The following is a 20921-nucleotide window of genomic DNA, read 5'->3' on the forward strand; positions in this document are numbered from 1 at the left end:
TGTCTTGAGACCACAAATGTTTCATAATAAATTTAGTTTAATCCTTTATCCAAGTGTGAGCAAACAAAGTTTGCGCCTGAAAGTATCTTCAGGACTGGGGTAAGGTGATACAACACCAGGGCAACTCGTTGCAAAGGTGTAGCAAGCTACCAACACTCCTGTCCCAGTATCTCCTATAATGCAAAACACATCTCCTTGCGGATATGTCTAACGTTATGCATTAAGGGAAGGGCCACTACCCAGACTAGTTTCGACCTTTATTGAGGTCTCTTCAGTGGGAGCCAGGCCCAAGCTGTGATACCAGGCAGAAGCATTCGCAGGTCATCTCTACCTATAGGAGTTGCCAAATGGTGTGCCACCCTTTTTTAATAAATTACTCTGGATTTAGAGAAGTTTGGATTTAGAGGATTTAGTTGTTGGTAGCTTGCTACACCTTTGCAACGAGTTGCCCTGGTATTGTATCACCTTACCCCAGTCCTGAAGATACTTTCAGGTGCAAACTTTGTTTGCTCACACTTGGATAAAGGATTAAACTAAATTTATTATACTCTAACCAAGTGAAAAATAAACTTTCAACATCTTTCTCTAAATCCAGAGTAATTTATTAAAAAAGGGTCGCACACCATTTGGCAACTCCTATAGGTAGAGATGACCTGCGAATGCTTCTGCCTGGTATCACAGCTTGGGCCTGGCTCCCACCGAAGAGACCTCAATAAAAGTCGAAACTAGTCTGGGTAGTGGCCCTTCCCTTAATGCATAATATTAGACATATCCGCAAGGAGATGTGTTTTGCATTATAGGAAATACTGGGACAGGAGTGTTGGTAGCTTGCTACACCTTTGCAACGAGTTGCCCTGGTGTTGTATCACCTTACCCCAGTCCTGAAGATACTTTCAGGCGCAAACTTTGTTTGCTCACACTTGGATAAAGGATTAAACTAAATTTATTATACTCTAACCAAGTGAAAAATAAACTTTCAACACAAATGTTTCAGTTTTGGCCACACTGATCTTCATTCTGGCATCTGCACAAACAGCTACAAACCTACCCAGGATCTGCTGGAGGTCAACTGTGGAAGGGCTAAGCAGAACTAGGTCATCTGCAAAAAGCAGATGTCCAATGCTATACCAATTCTGACACACTCACTGCCTCGGCTGTGCCTATCAATCCAGTCCATAAATATTATGAAAAGGAGGGGTGACAGAACACACCCTTGGCTGAGGCCAACAGAGACTGTGAAAGGTTCAGACTTTGTGCTGTTTATCCTGACACAAAACTCTGGGCATTCATACAGGGAGTTGATGACAGCTAATAGTTGGCCATCCACTCCATACTCCTGTACTACTTGCCAAAACTTATCCCGAGGAACCCGGTCATATGCCTTCTCCAAGTCCACAAAACATGTGTTGACATTCTCGTCGTATTCCCAAGATTTCTCAAAGACTTACCTTAAAGTGAAGATTTGGTCAGTTGTGCTTCTACCAGGACGAAAGCCACATTGTTCTTCTTGGAACTTTGACTCAACTATGCTCCTGCACCGTCTTTCCAAGCACTTAGCATACACTTTCCCAGGCAGGCTGAGCAGAGAGATGCCACGATAGTTACTGCAGTCCTTCTGGTCTCCCTTCTTAAAGACTGGTATTATTATGCCTATCTGCCATTGCTTTGGTGCTCGCCCAGAGCACCAAAGCAATGGCATAATCCAAGCATAATGACACACTCGAGTCAGCCAGAGAACACCATTTCGATTTAAGGCTTTTAGCATTTCGGGCCGAATTTCATCATCGCCAGCAGCCTTACCCGATTTTAATGATTTTATTGCTAAACAGACCTCTTCTGCGGTGAGACTAGTCATTGCCCCAATCTGCACCTCTTGTATGTCCACAACTGCTGGGCCACCTGGGTTAAGAAAGCTCTCAAAGTATTCCCTTCATCTGTGGAGGATATCCTTCTCGATTGTTAAAAGTGCACCATCAGGGGCCTTAATTGCCCTTGCTGTGCACGATTTCCTCCCTCGAAGGTGGCGGATGGTCTGCCAGAATACTTTGTTTGCATTTGCAGAGTATGAGTCTAATCTTTCTCCAAAGGATTCCCAAGCCTTCTGCTTTGCTGTCTTTACTGCCTCAGCAGTAGCTTTTCGTGCCTCAGCATACTGCAAACACATCTCACGTGACCTGACCCTAAGCCATGTTAGGTAGGACTCCTTTTTTGTCCAGATAGTTTTTTGGACTTCTTGGTTCCACAAAGGTGTCCTTTTCTCACTGCCCGTCGCCATGCCGAGCAGCTTTCTGCCACAGCATGAGAGTGCAGAGGCAATGACAGCTGTTCTGAACAGCTTCCACTCCTCCTCAACATCTGCAGTTTGCTTGGTAATCTCTTTGAACCTGGACGAAATGTCATCCGCAAAATTCTTCCTCACAGTCTCATTTTCCAACCTCCCATTTGACGCAGTATAGCTGCTTAGGCCTACCAGCGTTGATGGTAGAATCTGGTTTCTGAAGCCGTAGAGTGCACACAACAAGGTGGTGGTCAGTTGACAATTCAAATGTGGATAACACATGTTCACTTCAAATCTGATAAAACAGCAAGGGAAGGCGGAAGCAATAAAACTATATTATTGTTCACTTCATCCCTCTTTTGTTATTGTCATTCTGCTGCTACAAATGTAGCGGTAGAATGACGAATAATAAAAAGGATGAAGTGAACAACAATATTGTTTTATTGCTGCTGCCCTTGAAAAATTCTGACGATATTTTTTTAAGTCTCCATTTGATTTCAATAATTTTTACTTATTCAATTTTTAATTTCTTTAAATAATTAAAAAATATATATTTATTTAATTATTTTAGTCTTCCTGCGGACCACCTGTCCCATCGTCGCTGACCACAGGTTGAGAAACACTGATCTAGGGTATTTGATCAGGTTTGGTACCATGAGCTTAATAGATAAGCTCCTATCTTGTGGTCTGTCTTCTGTGACTAAGTTGCTTTCTCTCTTTCAGAAACACAACCTGGCAAATTAGTCAAACTATTTGGCTAAGAGATTAGCATATCTACTCTCCCATCACCAGGCTGTGGGTTTGAATCTTGATATAAACATTATGCTTGTGTGTAACTAAAATGTTGGATGGAACTTAGGTCCCCATTCTTTTTGACTAGTCCTGACTCTGTATATCAGTGACCTTCTCCTGTTGACTGCAAATCCATACTGGAGTTTTCTGTTGACAGTACATTGTACTCCTCTTTCTCACTAACAGTCTTGTGCTGCCTATTTGCTTCTATAGTCCTAAATTCTGTTTTCCAAACCATTCTTTCAGTGTGTTTTAACTACCTTATTGACTACATTGCTAGTAAAACTTGGTCCTATCTTATTTATTTCATAAAAAAAGAATGAGATACAAAATGGTCTTCATTTTGTATCTCAGTGTTGGAACCTAGCATTATTTTTCTTTTTGGCATAACTCTGCCTTCATTCTTTCTTGATATAAACATATCACGTGCATGACTTTCTCATCTAAGAAATTACATTTCTTTTCTTTTTGCTTCAAACATTGCTTTATTTCTGAACAGCTGTTAAGTCTATACAAATTGCAAATCCCCCCCCCCCCTACACACACAAGAGCTCTGTAAACATTCTTGCCTTGGTAGAAGAGAGCAGTTAGATTGATTAATGACCAGTTAACTCGTGCATTGGTTATTTGATACCTCCTACAATTCAGCTCTAAAGTCATAGACCAGTTTTTCTTCCTCATTCCCTCTGCTGCTGCTGTTCATTGGAACAGCTTTCTCTCTTATGCATTTATTTTCTAAAGGTCTTCAAATTCATTGTGAATAAGTTTCTTCTTTTCCTTTAGCTTTCTACCATTCACTTTACATGAACTACTGTATTGTCATAAAAAATATGTCCTATGCGTAACCTCTGAAGGATAAAAATGTTGATTCATTATCTTCTTGGTCCACATATTGGCTGCACTATTGAAATATCCAAGATTTGTGTTGTAGTTTTTACTTTGCTCATATTTTTTATTCACCATATTTATGTCCCTCCAACTGTGAAAATTAGTTGCTTTTTTTAGTCTGCTCTACACTTCACTGGGAATGACATTCATAATGCTAATTCATCATCCCTTGCTGGCCAAATATTTACATTTGATAATTATTCAACATCTGTCACTAACAAACAGTTCTTGCAGTTATTGTCTCCTCATTTTATTTCAGTTATATAGGAATTTTTCCATCTTCTCTGTTATGAATTTTGTATCATCTAGTACTGCCAACTCATGGTTATGCTAGTTAATTATATATACCAAGTCATCTAAAGCAGGGCTTAAACTTTTTCCACTCTTAACCCCTTTTCACCCAAGAAATTTTTGTGTGACCCCGAGAAATTTTTACACAACCCCAGGTGTATAGATTTGTAAAATAGGTATACAAATCAAACATTTACTCATAGTAAATCATAAAGAAATTTATTTAAAAAACAATTCTTTGGTATACATATAATTTTACCCTTTATTAAAGATGAAAGCAAATTTGCATACTAATGAGATGGATGTGCTTGTTTATTTTTCACAAAGAATTAAATCTTGGCTGAATATTTGATACTGCAGGACGTAGAGCATCTTCAATGTTTTTTCAGAGTTGATCGATATTTTGATTTTATAATCGTCAATGCCGAGAATGGCGCTTCACATAACTATGTAGTACAAAATGGGCAGAAGTATGTATACGGCCATTTCAGAAATTGTTGGAAATTCTGTCCTAATCCTGTTCTGTTGCCAAAGTTTTTTCGACCCCCACATTTAGTTATGCTACCCCATATGGGGTCATGACCCAAAGTTTAAGAAGCTTTGCTCTAAAGGATCAATTTTCACAGATCAATTGCACACCAAAATAATGAATTGGTTACAATACAGGATGAATACAAACATATTCAAAATCTTTGCACAAATCTTGGATATGTCTAGACACTTTCCAAGAAGAGGGGAGGAAGAGTCAAATGCAGGAAAAAATACTTATTTTCTTCTGAGATTTGTATTTATAAAATTTATTATTATTATTGTTTTCTGTAGCTTTTATGACTCTCAAAGGATATAGTGATAGTCTGAAAATGAATGAAGACATTGTTTGAACATGAGCAGATTCATCTTATTATTTTTAGGCATGTCTACCAAATGATAGCAATTCTTCTAAAATAAAAACTTCATTCCACTTTTCCGTGATGAGCTGTGTTATTGGTAGTAATGTTCAAAGAATGGCACTGGTGTTAACCTTCCCACCGGCCTGGATGTATATATATTATTATTATTATTCCTGTACACCCCCTTGAAGTATATATCAGGAATTTGATGATTATTATTATTATTATTTGAAACTTCCAGGGAGTCCAAAGGCTCATCGAAGAAGGGCACTTGCTCTACAACTCTGTCTCCACCACTCAATCCACCAACTAACCGCAACTAAACCAACGCCATCTACTGCTGATCACCACCAATAGACACAGACATCTGTTTGTAATTGTCTGTTTTGATCCTAGTTACTAGATCATTATTGACCAGTTGAATAAATGGTTTTCTATTGAAACAGTAGCATTAAAATTGTATAGGTTTAAATTATTGTAAAATTTTCATTTATTTCAGTTTAACAACCAAACCAAAATGATTTCCACTATTATGTTGTTGAATTTATTTTATTTATTTATTTTTTAGCATCTGATGGAAGTGGTCCACGAAAAGTTTGTGGTGAAATAATTGCTGGTTCTGAGGTAAGCTGATAATCGAAAATTAGAAGGAATTTTTTTGATTTATCAACAGGTTCCTAAATCTATTACAGTTTGCATATGTAATATTTCATTTTATTAGGAAAATAATCAAATCTGGAATACTCTACTGTAAATATGCTTATTTCATATTAAACTAGCAGCATCTTTATTTTCAGTGTGAGCTGAGGTGTATAAGAAGAAAGTAGAAATAACAAATACATTAAGAGTAAATTTACTGAAAAATAATATCACTTACTGGTTGTTTAAACTTGAAATCTACAGCTTGGAACAGTCAAATTATATTCTTGTCTTTATTATCCATTACCAAAGTCTGAGCAAACAAAAGTTTGCATATGTAGTAACTCCATTAGCTGCTTGTATATGGAGGTAGATAATGTCACATGAAATTGCTCTAGTATCCTATAATACTTAGCACAGTTTCTTTCAGACATGTTTGCTGTCATTCATTATGGGAGGTGTCACCACCAGAACTGGTTAAAACTTTTATTGAGGTCTCATCAGTGGGAAGAGTTAGATCTTATGAAGAATTGTAAAATGGGATAAAACAAAAATGGTGTAAAACCATATTATTAATAATACTCTGGCTGAAAGACAGTTGTAGTAGCAGAATTTTTTTTGTTTGGTTGGTTAAAAAGTAAATTATATTTGAGAAGAAATTTCTAGGAGGTAGATGACTTTCATCACCTACTGAAACACAACTGCCCTGCTTATTATAGGTGTCAAGTGACTATTGCTGAGTTTTATCTCTACATTGTTCTCCCTTCCCTTTCTTTTTACATGCAGTGGATCTTGCTGGTCATGCTCTGCACCCCATAATTAGTTAGCTAAGGAGCCAGCACCTCTTCCATTCATGAGTGCATCATTAATTTCCCTACTGGCCAGGATGTATATGCACATCCAACAAAACCTGGATATGATGTGTATTATCTGTTGAAAGACCATGGGTAAGAAGTGTAAATTGTCCTTCATATCCCAAAAGAAGAGGTAAAAATTAGAATAACCAGAGCAACAGCTATCTTAAAAGCCATGGACAAAATATGGAAGAGCTGAACACTAAACTGCACATTGTGGAAACCTGTATCTTCAGCAGCATGCTCTATGGATGTGAGATCTGGATACTCCTGAGAGAATCTGAAAGGAGGATATTAGCATTCGAGAGGAAGTGCTATAGAAAGATCTTGAGGATAAGCTGGATCCAGAAAGTGAACAATGAGAAAATCTGTAGACAAATACAACCAAAAGAAAACCTGATACAGAAAATAATCAAAAGAAAACTACATCTATTTGGCTATATATGTAGAATGAATGATGAGAGAAAATTAAAAATGTTGCTGTTTGGAATGATTGAAGGAAAGAACAAAAGAGGATGACCAAACAGAGAATGGGGCGATGACATCGTCAAATGGTGCCGAAACTCTATAAACAAACTGAGTCATCTTGCAAAATAGAATGCAGTGGAAGAATCTTATCAAGATGGCATCAGACACCTAGGCGTTGAACCCATGGTTGTTGTTGATTGTTGTTCATCTTATAAGTATAGTTTTTAATGTCAGAACCAAGTAAGAGATCCTGTGTAGCTCAGCGGATGTGGCATTTGCACACCGCCGCGCTTGGCCGCACGAAGGAAGACTTGGTTTCGAGTCTAGTCGGCAACTAGAGGAAATTTTTCTAAGCCTTTTTTCGACCGGTTCCCGAGTTAGTCGATCTCTGGCACGGGCAAGCAGGTTTTTCCTCCCGTAAACTCGGGTTTTTCGTCCTGTAAACTCAAGAAAATCGACCGTAGAACCCACATTATTTCAGACATTAAATATATTGTGTTAGGGTTAGGGACCACGAGATGGCGGCACATTTGAGCCGTCTCTCTTCACTGCGTACCGCTTAATTAGTGATAGCCTTGGGCCACCTGTCTCTGATTGGGTACCAGTGGAGATTGAACTGCCCACTCAGTCTCCAAAAGTTAGATAGGGCTAAATGGCCTCGCCTACTCCCGTATACGGGAATAAAAAGGCGTTAGCTGATTTTTTTTTTTTTACATTGATTTTAATGATGTTGGTTTGAAAAAAAAATGGTAGTGAGAAAAATATTTATGCTTTTTAACTCACCATACAAGTCAACTGAGCAGGAGAAGCAGCAGAAGGATGTCAACTTGTTGGCAAAATGCTTACCGTATTTACTTGAATATAACTGGTCCTCACGTATAACTCGCACCCCTTATTTTACTTTGCGAAAAAAGACATTAAAAAGTTTTGCATATACCTCACACACGAAAAATGTTTAAACATGTTCACGTCATAGCGATAGTAACTCGCTCCCCTCGGTAACAACACGCCCTCCCCAACAGCCATTATACTGCAGATGCAAGGAAAAACAAGTAGTTTTATTGTATCCCTGAATAAGTACAGAGGCTTTTGCAGTCTGTGTAATATATTTCTCAACAAATGGTGTGATTCATTAGTTAGCACCGTTTTTATTCCAGCTGTCTCTAATTGCACTATTATTATCCCCTCCCACAGAAACTATGCTGTATAGACTCAAGCAAAACCATATGTTGCACTGGAACACAATATCTAACTAAAAACTATTGTCCAATTTTTCAATTACATGAAATAAATGTTTGTTTTATTGCATTTGAAGTTCTCAATTTCATTATGACAAATCACAAAGGCTAACTTCAAATAAAATTCTACCACGAATTGAAACATGCCATATAATTATGGTGACCATATGTCCTTTATTTCACTACTCTGTCCTTTAGATTTTTTTTTCTAAAATGGCCATTTTGTCCTTTATTTTGTGAATTGAAACAGTAAATTGAATATTGATGCCAACATATTTAAAGATGCAATTCATAAACTTTACCAAACCTGCATTGATTATTTAAATACAGTGGTACCTCGACTTAGGAACCGAATTCATTTCTGACCATGGTTCGTATCTCGAAAAGTATGTCTCTCGAAACCGAATTTTCCATTATATCTTATGGGAAATCAATTAATCCGTTCTCAGATTCAAAAATAAAAAAAATAAAATAAATAAAAAAAACTATTCTCAATTAAATGAAGAAAATGCAAAGAAATGGAGAAGGAGCATTTTTACACTATAAATATGCATTTTGTATACCATTACATATTAATTTTTATTTATGAAATCTTTGGTTTTACATGATTAGTATGAAAATTATCTTCCATTAAATTGTAAAAAAAATCGATTTTCTTGTGGCTGGTTTTGTAGTTCAGAAATTTTCGATTCGTTGTCATTAGTTATTTCTTTTTGTCTCTTAGGTGAGGGTTTAAAAAACCTATCCAACGTTGACTGAATCTGTTGTTTTGTTAAACTTCAAAAGTAATTAATGACATTGTTATTAAAGATATTTGTGAATCTAGAAACAACACCTTAATTTGGATGCCACTTGTTAACCAATAACCAATTTTTTCAATTCGCCCCAGTTTTGCAATATTTTTTACGTCACTTGTTGGAATTGCTCCCTTTTTATTGCCGTCTTCTTCGTCCTCTGAAGCTGTGGCACACCCAGAGGTGGGGGGGGGTGGCAAGGGGCTCGGGCACCCCAAAGAAAAAGGAAAAAACCCTAGAAAATTTTCTAAAAATCTTTTCCTAATTAATAAAATTCATTTATTTTATTTATGTTGTGTCGTGTCTTTTATTTCTATACTACTTATGAATTAGCGATCACTGCAGATCCGCAGTCATAGGTCGTATGTGATGCATAGTGTGTATTCTCAAATTGTCTACTCAACTCTCCCCCCCCCCCCCCCCCCCAAGATTAAATCCTGAGTGCACTACTGCTCTGAAGACATTTGCTTTTCCTCCTCATCCCTTTCTTTTTCCTGCTCTCTTCTTAACTCCTGTAGTTCTTTAGTGGTGAGCTCAACGTTGTGCTCCTCTACCAGCTCTCCACATCTTCTTCATCAACTTCCAAATGCACGGTCTTTCCCAGGGAGACATCTGTATCTACACTATCAATTTCGCTTTCAGGTCATTCAAATACAGTTCCTCGGACACTGTTGGGCCATAACTTTTTCCAGGTTGATTTTAGAGTTCTCACAGAAACATCTTCCCATGCCTGACTAATATGCAAACAATGAAGAATATTGAAGTGATTCTTCCAGCCCTGAGGGTTAATTCTGTGTTGATGATAACTTCGAAACATCTTTGGAAAAAAGCTTTGGTATAAAGCTTTTTTGAAGTTGGAAATAACATATTGATACATTGGTTGTAGGAGTGGTGTGGTATTAGATGGCAAGAACTTAATTTTGATTAAATTAAACTCTTCATCCAAATATTCTTCCAACTGTGGTGGCTGTGCTGGAATATTGTCCATTATAAGAAGAACTTTCTCAGAAGAACTTTTTCTTGTAGATACCTTTTCACTGTGGGAACAAAAAGACCTCTGTCATCCACTCACAGAAGAATTGCCTGGTTACCCAGGCTCTGCTGTTACCCTCTCCACATAACGCTGAGTTTGTGCCTGTTAACTTTCTACTTTTAAAGATTAGGATTTTCAGAGTAGTAAACCAACAGAGGTTTTTATCTTCAGGTCACCACTGGCATTGGCACAAAAAAGCAATGTTCTGTCTCTGGCAATGCCATTTCCTCCTTAGTGATGAACGTTTTCTTAGGCATGTTCTTCCAGAAAATCCCAGTTTCATCACTGCTGAAAACTTCTTCTGGTCTGTAATCTTCTTCCTCCATCAGTTTCTGAAATTCTTTCATGAACCTTTCAGCAGATTCTTTGTCAACACTATCACCTTCTCCATGTCTAACAACACTATGGATACCGGTTTTATTCTTGAATTTCTCAAACCATCCTTTGCTAGCTTTAAACGCTTCTCTGATGTCTTTGCTACTGCTAGTGGATGGCAAGTTCTGCGAAAGATCTTTATAAATAGTTTGAGCTTGTAAACAGATCATGTTTTGAGATACACTATCTCCTATCAGTTGCATATCATTAATCCAGACGAGTAGTAAAGTTTCCATTTCTTCCATAACTTTATTTCTTCGAGATGACACGATAGATACTCCTTTGGCCACATCCAGTTCCTTATAAAAATCTACTTTCTTCACAATTGTAACTATGGTGGATTTGGACAAGTCATATTGCTTGCACAGATCACTTTGCCTGACTCCTTTCTCATATTTTCCCACAATCTCTTTCTTAATTTCTATTGTGATTTTCTTCTTCTCTTCTTTCTTAGTTTTCTTTGGCTCTATGTTGAAAATAATATACTGATCAGTGAAATGACACTTATCTGGTAGATAATTCAGAAAATAAAAGTGAAGCTACAATAAAACAAGTCCCTTATAAAAACAAATACATACAGTACACATCATAAATGCAAATCTAAAAAATCTTCACGAAGTGTATTGTTTGTTTACACAAATACTAAAATAGATACACAAAAAAAATTAAATACGTGCAGCATTCTTCGTATTTCAGATAAATACGACGTAGTAACAACAATCGTTACACTAGAGACAGTTCAGCGGGCACTCAGCTAAACATGCATAAAGAGTTAAAAAAAGTATATGTAAAACAGGTTTTAGTTCATTTGGAAAGAAAAGCATCACGGTTCGTATCTCGAGTCTAGGTTCGTATCTAGAGGTCAAAATGGGATATGAAAAACGTTTGTATCTCAAAAAGTTCGTATGTCGAGCGGTTAGTAAGTGAAGGTACCACTGTAACTGGAGCAGCTGTTTCGTGGAAATGGAAGTATTTGAATGGGTCCTACTATGAGGAATCCCTCTGTGGGCGAAGATCGAGGAAAGTGTTTTGTTCATTTCCAGTCACTGGAATTTAAATATAAATGATGGCGAACTATTTGATGAAGTTTCATGTATCAAAAGTTATGTCACCAGTGAAAAGTTCGAAGAATGGCAACAAAATGACGAGCCCTGCTCATCATGAACAGAGCTTCCTCATTTCTGTGGGAAAATAAATACTCTTTGATTAGAATTTTGTATTTGCTTGGGTTAGTTTCATTTTTTATTGTTAAAGGTAGTGTGTTGAATACTTTTGGTGCTAAATAAGTATAATGTTTGTGTATTGCTTCTTTATTTGCTTTTGGAACTAAATATTTTAGGCCCTTTGTCTACTAAGGAAAGTATCTTGTTTGATATTTACGTATTCGTTGTTGGTTTTTATGAATAATAGTACCCTATAGACATAAATATCTAAGGGATAGTATATTTAGTATGGTGTATTTACTACACTTTGTAGTATCTTTATATTTGTTTCTAGTTAAGATTTTAATTACTTTATTCTGAGTCGAGACTAAGGGTTTCAGCATAGTGCGATAGATTCCTCCCCAACTTAATATACCATATTGTAGTGTGCTTTGAATCCAGACAGAATATAATATTTTTAGCATATTTAAATTTAAGAATCTCTTTAGGTAGTAAAATCTGTTTAACATAATCCTTACTTTCTTTATGACATCGGTAATATGCAGTTTCCAGCTTAAATTACTATCAATTTTTAATCCCAAGTAAGTTATTACACTGACTTTTTCTATTTTTCTATTTTTCAAATTGCAGTTGCAATTTGAATTTGGCCTGCAATTCCAATCATGCAAAATTAATTGTGCAGTGAAGTTCATTTTGCCAATTGTATTTCTCAAGTTAAAATTTACATATTTAGTTTTTGAGACATTCAAACTGAATTTGTTTGACTGGAACCAACTTGTTACTTTCAAAAGATCAGCATTCACAATGGGTTTCATTTGTTCAGCTGTGTCTGTAGAAAAAATTAGTACTGTATCATCTGCAAAATTATTCATTTTACTGTTTAGTTTAAGATTGCAGAAGTCATTGATATAAATATTAACTAAAATTGGTCCCAAGACAGAACCTTGTGATACACCACAGTCTACTGTTTTAATAACATTTTAAAAATCGTTGAATTTTGCTTATGTCTCCTTGGATCTAACGTCCCCACTGAATGAGTATTTTCATTAGTGAACAGTATGCGGACCAGTGAAAAAAAACCTCGATTAAAAATCAAAACATTGAAAGTATGCTTTTATACCAAATGCTAGTTTGACATGAATTGTATACAGTTTTATGAATTTTTAAAACACAAACCTGATTTATTAAAGAAAGTTCATTCTTGTGAAAAATATCAAAATTAAATTTTTTGAGTAATAATATCATTGTTTAAAATGCTATGTATATGCTTATATTTGACAATAAACGTTATAAAGCTTTTAGTTTTAGTGAAACAAATAAACACAACCTATTTTTGTGTTTGATAAGGACCTAAAACGTAAAAATGGATAAGGTAATTGGAATGTGTCATTTGAGAGTGTGGTGAATGTGATGATTATGAAAATGCTTAAAGCATGATTTTATGAGTTATGTTTGGGACCTTCCATGACGAGTCTTTTGACTCCTGGAGATCTAATGATGATAATGATAATAATAATAAAAATGATTTAATACAAAGCTTTCAAGTACAAGTAGCTGAATTGTGAAATTACTTCATGCGCAAACTTTGTTTGCTTACACTTGGATGAAGGATGAAACCAAGAATATAATTTCTTAGAATCTTTAATTTAGTATAACCAAGTGAAAAAACTTTGAACATCTGTCTTTTATCCAGAGTATTTTAGTTGTACTGTGTGACACCTTTTGATTTCTTGTATACGAGAAATACATAAATTCTGCATTACTCCAAGCATGCCGGGATAAGAATAGTACCAATGTGGCTCATGCATGTCATATGAGGCAACTAAAATGAGTACCTAGGGAGGGTAATGGATGTCAATGCTGTAGCCAATGAAGTTTTAACTGAGGCTCGGCTATTGCTGTTACCCTCCTGCTATGATCAGAGCTTTATATCGCTTAATAACACCCTATCCTTACACTGTCCTCTTCAGATAATGGGGAAGATGAAAAGTATTCTTGTTTCGCCCATCTAGCCAGTCCTTTTAAGGACTTTAAGCATTGTATCTTTTCTGGGTCTCTGGCTCTCACTGATGAGACCTCAATAAAGACTGAAACCATTCTGGGTAGTGGCCCTTCCCAAAGTTTATGATATTATATATCTTTGTAATAATATGTGCCTTGCATTATGGGATACTAAGGGATACAAGATTTGAAGTCATTAGTCTCTATATACAAGTAGTCCAGTCATGAAGTTACTTCACACACAAACTTTATTTGCTTATGGATGAAAATAAGAATATAATTTCTTGACATTTTTATTTTATTATTACTACTTCACATAGTATTAAGAAGACATTAGTATTACACAGAAATCATTATAGCTCTGAAAGTTTTAGAATCAGCATTTGCTATGAAGCACATTTTGAACCTCATCAAGTATGGTTGCATTAATTTGCCAGTTACTGTCAAACCACTCATTCTGAGACCAGATAGCCTAACTTTTCCAAATTAACTTTATTATTATCCTGTCCATAGAGAATGCTTTGTTAGGACATGGCACTCTCTATGGACTGGATTTAGTTTAGTGATGCACAGGCACAATAGTAATGATTTAGTTTATGCCTGTTCTTGTTACAATTATAATTTGTGCTCTAATGATGCTCAGTAGAAAATAAGTAAAATATTAATAAGTTCAATAAGTTAATTGAACTTATTAATATTTATTTTATCAGTTAACATTAAATGAATTGATTTATATTTAGTTTTCAGTTAATGCTCTTGAAAATATTACTTGAAATAAATTATTTTTAAAAAGACAAATTAAAATTAAATAAATTTTCATTATTTTTTATTTTTTTGCTAGCCTGATTTATATCAGGTTCTTCCAGGAACATGTATCAGAATTAGCACAGGAGCTGCAGTCCCATCTAGTACTGATGCTGTTGTTCAGGTTGAAGATACAGAAATTATTCATGCTAGTGATGAAGTATGTCTGAACATTCTATGCAATACACACACACACACACACACACACACACACACACACACACACACACACACACACACACACACACACACACACACACACACACACACACACACACACACACGCATGCATGCATGCATGCATGCATGCACGCACACATATATGTTTATTTGTTTCTTGTTGATTTTTACTAGTCTGGTCAACACTCAAGCCAACTTGTTGGGACCTCAGGAATAGTGAATTTCGTTTTACATCACATTCTGCATTACTTAATCCTCATCTACACACACACATACACAGTGGCACATACACCATGTCATCTACTACCTACCTACCACTAGTATTTTTGTCAGTAAATCGTGTGTATATGTGTTTGTTCTCTAGCTAGTTTGCCTGTATGTTGGATGAAAAACTCAAGTTTCTGGGATAATAAATCCTGCTGCCTCAGCATGATATTAGCTGACACACCTTGAATTAAAAAAGCCCATATAAATATCCTTTTCATCTTGACAGGAATCAAACTCAACAAGTGTTTTCTATTCTTACTGCATAATGTTCTGTCATTCTTCTGAGTTTTGTTACAGAGGCAGGCACTTTAGTTAATGAATTTGTTGTAGCAATGTTTACTGTAGTGATAATCAGCAGTATTTTTGTGGTTGCACATATGTAGTAGAGACAAAGTAACAAATCTACATATAGTTAGAGGTGTATAGCATACTGGTCACTTGCCTACAGTTTGTCTCATATTTCTAAGAAATTCAATTTTAGTTTGCTCTTAGTGCATTCATTGAAAATTGTATTAGATAAAAATAAGATTTTAAGGGAAAGTTCTGTGTTTCTATTTTGTCTATTTTTTCCCTTTTTTATTATTTTATTTTGTTAATATACCCCCCCCCCCCCCCACCCCCCCCCCCCCCCACCCCCCCCCCCCCCCACCCCCCCCCCCCCCCACCCCCCCCCCCCCCCACCCCCCCCCCCCCCCACCCCCCCCCCCCCCCACCCCCCCCCCCCCCCACCCCCCCCCCCCCCCACCCCCCCCCCCCCCCACCCCCCCCCCCCCCCACCCCCCCCCCCCCCCACCCCCCCCCCCCCCCACCCCCCCCCCCCCCCACCCCCCCCCCCCCCCACCCCCCCCCCCCCCCACCCCCCCCCCCCCCCACCCCCCCCCCCCCCCACCCCCCCCCCCCCCCACCCCCCCCCCCCCCCACCCCCCCCCCCCCCCACCCCCCCCCCCCCCCACCCCCCCCCCCCCCCACCCCCCCCCCCCCCCACCCCCCCCCCCCCCCACCCCCCCCCCCCCCCACCCCCCCCCCCCCCCACCCCCCCCCCCCCCCACCCCCCCCCCCCCCCACCCCCCCCCCCCCCCACCCCCCCCCCCCCCCACCCACAAATAGAGGCTGTCAGGATCAGATCTTCACTTTATGACAAATAGTCGAGAAAGCATGGGAATATAACAGAGATCTGTATTTAAGTTTTGTCGATTTGGAAAAGGCATATGACAAGGTGCCAAGAGAGAAGCTATTCAATATGCTATGGTTATATGGTGTCGATGGGGCATTATATCAAACAATTGTGAAGACAACACAAAGACTTCTGGGAATGATGCGGAGGACACTGACGTGTAGAAGTAGGGAAATTCTTGTTCCATTGTATAACGCTTTGATTAGGCCACACATGGACTATTGTGTCCAGATTTGGTCACCGGGTTTTCTGAATGATGAAGAGAAGTTGGAAAGGGTCCAAAGGCGACTGACTAAGGTAGTTTCTGACCTCTGGAATGTTGAGTATGAAGAAACATTGAGAAGATGTAATTTGCAGAGTCTGGTGGAGAGAAGGAAGAGGGGAGATATGATAGAGACCTACAAGTTGGTAAGGGGTTGTTATAAAATCAATGGCGGAGAAGTTCTACAGAGAATAGTGAGAGATCAAGGGAGAACCAGAGGTCATCCCTGGAAACTGTATACAGAGGGTGTGAGTAGGCGAGTGAGAGGCAGGTTTTTTTCGTGCAGAGTTGTGAATGATTGGAATGCCTTGCCTGAGAGTGTGGTGTCTGCAAGGAGTTTGAGTGTGTTTAAGACACGGTATGATGAGATGTGTGTGTGATAAAAGGACCTCCCAGATGAGTCTTTGACTCCATGAGGTCTTGGTAAATAATAATAATACTTAGTCTTTATTTGAGTTATAACTCAGCAGTTAGGATAAAAAACATGAAGGTGGTTTAATGTTAAATCTGGTGTCAGACAAGGATGTATGTTATCCCCTCTCGCATTCATCTATATGGATCACATTATGAAGGAAAGTGTACTAAACCTGATATCAAAACTGAGATGTTAATCTCAGCTCTTTTCTTTATGCAAATGATGTTATACTTCTAAATAAAACTGCTACAAGTCTACAAGATTCCATGACTAAATTGAATAACTGTTGTAATAGATAGGTTTGAAGTTTAGCATTAAAAAGAGAAAGATAATGAAAATAAGCAGAAACATTGAAAACATCCACTGCATTTTGAATGGAGAACCTATAGAACAAGTAAAACATTTCAACCACTTAGGTACGATTTTTAGTGAAGATGGTAAATTAAATATGGAAATAGACAACAGAATCAACAAAGCTGGTATGGTAGGAAGCAATTGAATAAATTTATATGGAATAAGAGAGAAATTAGTCGGAACACTAAATTAGCTATATACAAGACTGTGTTCAAACCAGTTTTAACTTATGGATCTGAGAGCTGGGTCAGAAGTAAAACACTTCACCAGACTAGAGACTGCAGATATGAGAGTCCTGAGAAAGATTAGAGGTGTGAACAGATGACATCAATGGCAATATCATATTAAAAATGAGTATATTAGGAAAGAACTTGACATTGTCAGCATCCAGGAATGTGTTAGCAGAGCTAATCTCAGGTGGTATGGTCACTTAAACAGAATGGGCGAGGAAAGATTAGCCAAACAAGTGTTCTCTGCCAGGTTTAGCAGGAAAACAACCCAGTGGAAGACCAAGATATAGGTGGATTGATACGGTACAAAGTGCCTTAGACGATAGAAATATAAGATCTGATAATGTTGGAGTCTTGACAAGTAACAGACTTATTTGGAGGAAAATTGTAGATAGGAAGTTAGTAATGATGTAAATTTTTCATGTAGTACTATCATATCCTGTACACCCCTTGAGGGTACATGTCAGGAATTTGGTGATGATGATATATATATATAAGTGAGACTGCAGTGAGTTTCACTGCCCATCTTCATATAGTCAATTTCTGTATTGTACACCTAGAATACAAAACCACCAAAAGTGTTTCACTTAAACACAGAAAAAAAAATTGGTGTGGTGGTTATGCTGTTTCGATGATGTCTTTGTTTTTTAGCCCTATTGCCACACTCTAAATATAAAACATCCAATAATACACTTTGCAACAGAAATAAGAAACAAACAACTCTTCCAGTCCTAGACATACCAGTTACATGTCTTCCAAATGGTTCATTATCTTTTTTCTGTTTATAGAAAACCTAAACACACTGCTGTTTGTTCTTAATCATACAATTCTTGCTGTAGAACTGTTACCTCTGCTGCATCTTTTTTTGCCAATGGTTACAACCCCTCCCCCCCCCCCCATAAAATAGATAAAAAAAAAAAAAAAAAAAAAAAAACCTTGCCATTTCCCATTCATCCCATACCTGAAACACAGGATATCACAAAAACTATTCTCATTCCTTATATTTATGTATATAGTGTACATCTGAAATGATAGCTGAAGTTCTTGATAAATAACTTTTAAACCACACACCCAACTAGCAATTTAGTCTACTATGGACAGACTAGATCTGTTAACCTCCACCTTGGAGAATATAAAAGTCATTTGCTATCACCATTATGGTAATTAAGGACTGGCAGACCATGCTCTGGATCAGGGGTTAGGAACCTTTTTGAACCAAAGAGCCATTCCACCAAAAAAATTAATTAAAACAAATTTTGGCAGCCGCAACTTCAATTCGATTTTTCCTGGTGACTCAAAGTTGCAGTTAGTTCAAACTTAGGTAAATTTTTTTTTAATCAGTACTTCCAGATATCAAATACCACTTTTATATTTGCATATAAATTTTTTATATGCTCAAGAAATGAAATAACATTATGTTTGATTAAGTTTTTAATCACAAAACATGTTTAAGTAAGTATAATATTGCAAAAAAGTCAGAATTTGTATTGCAAAAAGAATTAGTCTGAACAAAAATACAATGTTATGTATTTTAATAGATATTTGATTGTTTTAATTTAAAATTCACTAATGAGACTTTTGATTTTGCATCTTCTCAGCCAATTTACTTAAATCTGGATTGTATGTTGTGCATTTTAATAGTAATTCGACTTTCAAACTTTCATCAGTCAATTTGTTCCTATACTTATTTTTAATGTAATTCATTGAAGCGAAAAATTGTTCGCAATTGTACATTGAACCGAAAAGAGTCAAAACCTCAAAAGCAAGTCACCTGGCATTTGAATAATTAGTTGGGAATGAATTCCAACATTTAATTCTAATTTCCTGTGGTGTTTCTTCCATAGTTTCCTCATTTTCTTCAATTTGTGCTACCATTTCCCGAAGTTTTTGTACCCAGATGCTTTTATTCCGAATTTCCAGAGGCTCCATTTGTAGTTCTGCAATTGATATTCCGGGAAAAGTTTCAATATCTGTTACTTTTAAATTGCAATTTAATAGATGTAATATAAATTTCATCATCTCCTGATGTTTTTTAAAATCCTGAAATCTGCTTGTAAATGAATCTAAAATTACTGTAATCATTTCAGCGAATATTTTGCCATCAACTTTTTCTTGATTTAAATTCAATCTATAATTTTTTAGATTTTCAAAATATATAAATTTTTCTTCAGTAACATCTTCGAAAAACACTCTTAATTCCTGTTCAAAGGTAAGGACTTCCTACAGTAATTGTAAGGCTGTGTTTCCCTTCCCTTGCATCTTCAAATTTAACTTATTAAAATGTTCTGTCATATCAAGCAAAAAACAAAACTTTTTTATCCATTCGGGATTACTGAGATGTTCCACATGATTTACGTTATAATTTTTAGTGGTTAAGAAAACTGTTACTTCTTTTAAGCACTGAAAAAATGCTTTAATGCTTTTCCCTCTTGATAACCATCGTACAGATGTAAATGTCACTAAACATTGACTACCTAGTTCCTCTAAAAATGTGTCAAAAAGTCTGTGATTCACCGCCTGAAATCGGATGAAATTGATCATTGGCACAACAACATCTATCACTCTTTTTAGTGGTGGTAATAATCCTAAAGTATTTGCAATAAAGCTTCTTTATGCAAAATGCAATGAAATGAAATAACTCCATGTGGAATATGAGTGGAGAATAATTTAATAAACCTGTTATTTTTCGCAATCATACAAGGTATGCCATCGGTCGCAATGCATACTATATTATTAATATTTATATTTTTATTCTGTAAACTTTTTAGAAGGTTTTCTGAAATATCTTGACCTGTAGTGTGTCCTTTAAGTGTTAGCAGATCAAGAAGTTCTTCTCGAATACCGGAAGATGTGATATATTTAACCATCACGCAGCATTGTGCCATATCGGAAATATCATTTGATTCATCAACCGCAATAGATATAAAATCGGCAGAATTAATATCCTCCATAATTTGCATATTTGAAACTTCTGCAGAAATTGTTACAATCCGTTCCTTGACAGTTCTAGCCAAAAGAGGTAAATCTTTAATTTTTTTACATATATCATCCTTATTTTTCATATCCTTAAATAGAATTTCAGACACATTCTTCTTATTGTGCTATCTTCTATCGAAGGTCAGCGACCATCTTGGCGAACAAACTGCGGTCTTGTGCTAATCTGAGCTGTTGTGCACTGCTCTTTCATGTCCACGTCTTGATGTTGTCAAACCATGATATTCTTTTTCTTCCTCTAGTTCCTTTGCCATCAATTCTTCCTACCAAAATAGTTTGTAGAAGTTGGTATTTGCTGTTTCTCATGATGTGGCCAAGATATGATGTTTTTCGTTTCTTGATTATTTGTACAAGATGTTTAGCTTTGCCAATGGATTTTAAGACCTCTTCATTGGTAATTTTTTCTGTCCATGATATCTTTAGCATTCCTCTGTATAGCCACATCTCAAAGGCTTCGATTTTCTTGATGGTTGTCGCCTTCAATGTCCATGTTTCAACTCCATAGAGCAGAATAGACTACACATAACATTTCAGCAT

At 36.9% G+C, this 20921-nt stretch overlaps 1 protein-coding gene across 2 annotated transcripts in view; it reads left to right on the forward strand.

Annotated features, from left to right (window-relative positions):
• cin (Molybdenum cofactor synthesis protein cinnamon) overlaps positions 1 to 20921 on the forward strand; it is a 377936-nt gene that overhangs the window by 182310 nt on the left and 174705 nt on the right. The window contains exons 12-13 of one of the 2 annotated variants that reach the window (XM_090403112.1): positions 5708 to 5763; positions 14546 to 14668. In XM_090403112.1, coding sequence (XP_090259238.1) covers positions 5708 to 5763; positions 14546 to 14668 — 179 coding nt within the window. The remainder of the gene's footprint in view (positions 1 to 5707; positions 5764 to 14545; positions 14669 to 20921) is intronic. The other variant, XM_090403113.1, reaches the window with a different exon arrangement.

Source organism: Typopeltis vanoorti, chromosome 13 (assembly GCF_054136105.1).
Source record: "Typopeltis vanoorti isolate ZY-2024b chromosome 13, IOZ_Tvanoo_1.0, whole genome shotgun sequence".
In the NCBI taxonomy this organism is placed as follows: Eukaryota; Metazoa; Arthropoda; class Arachnida; order Uropygi; family Thelyphonidae; genus Typopeltis; species Typopeltis vanoorti.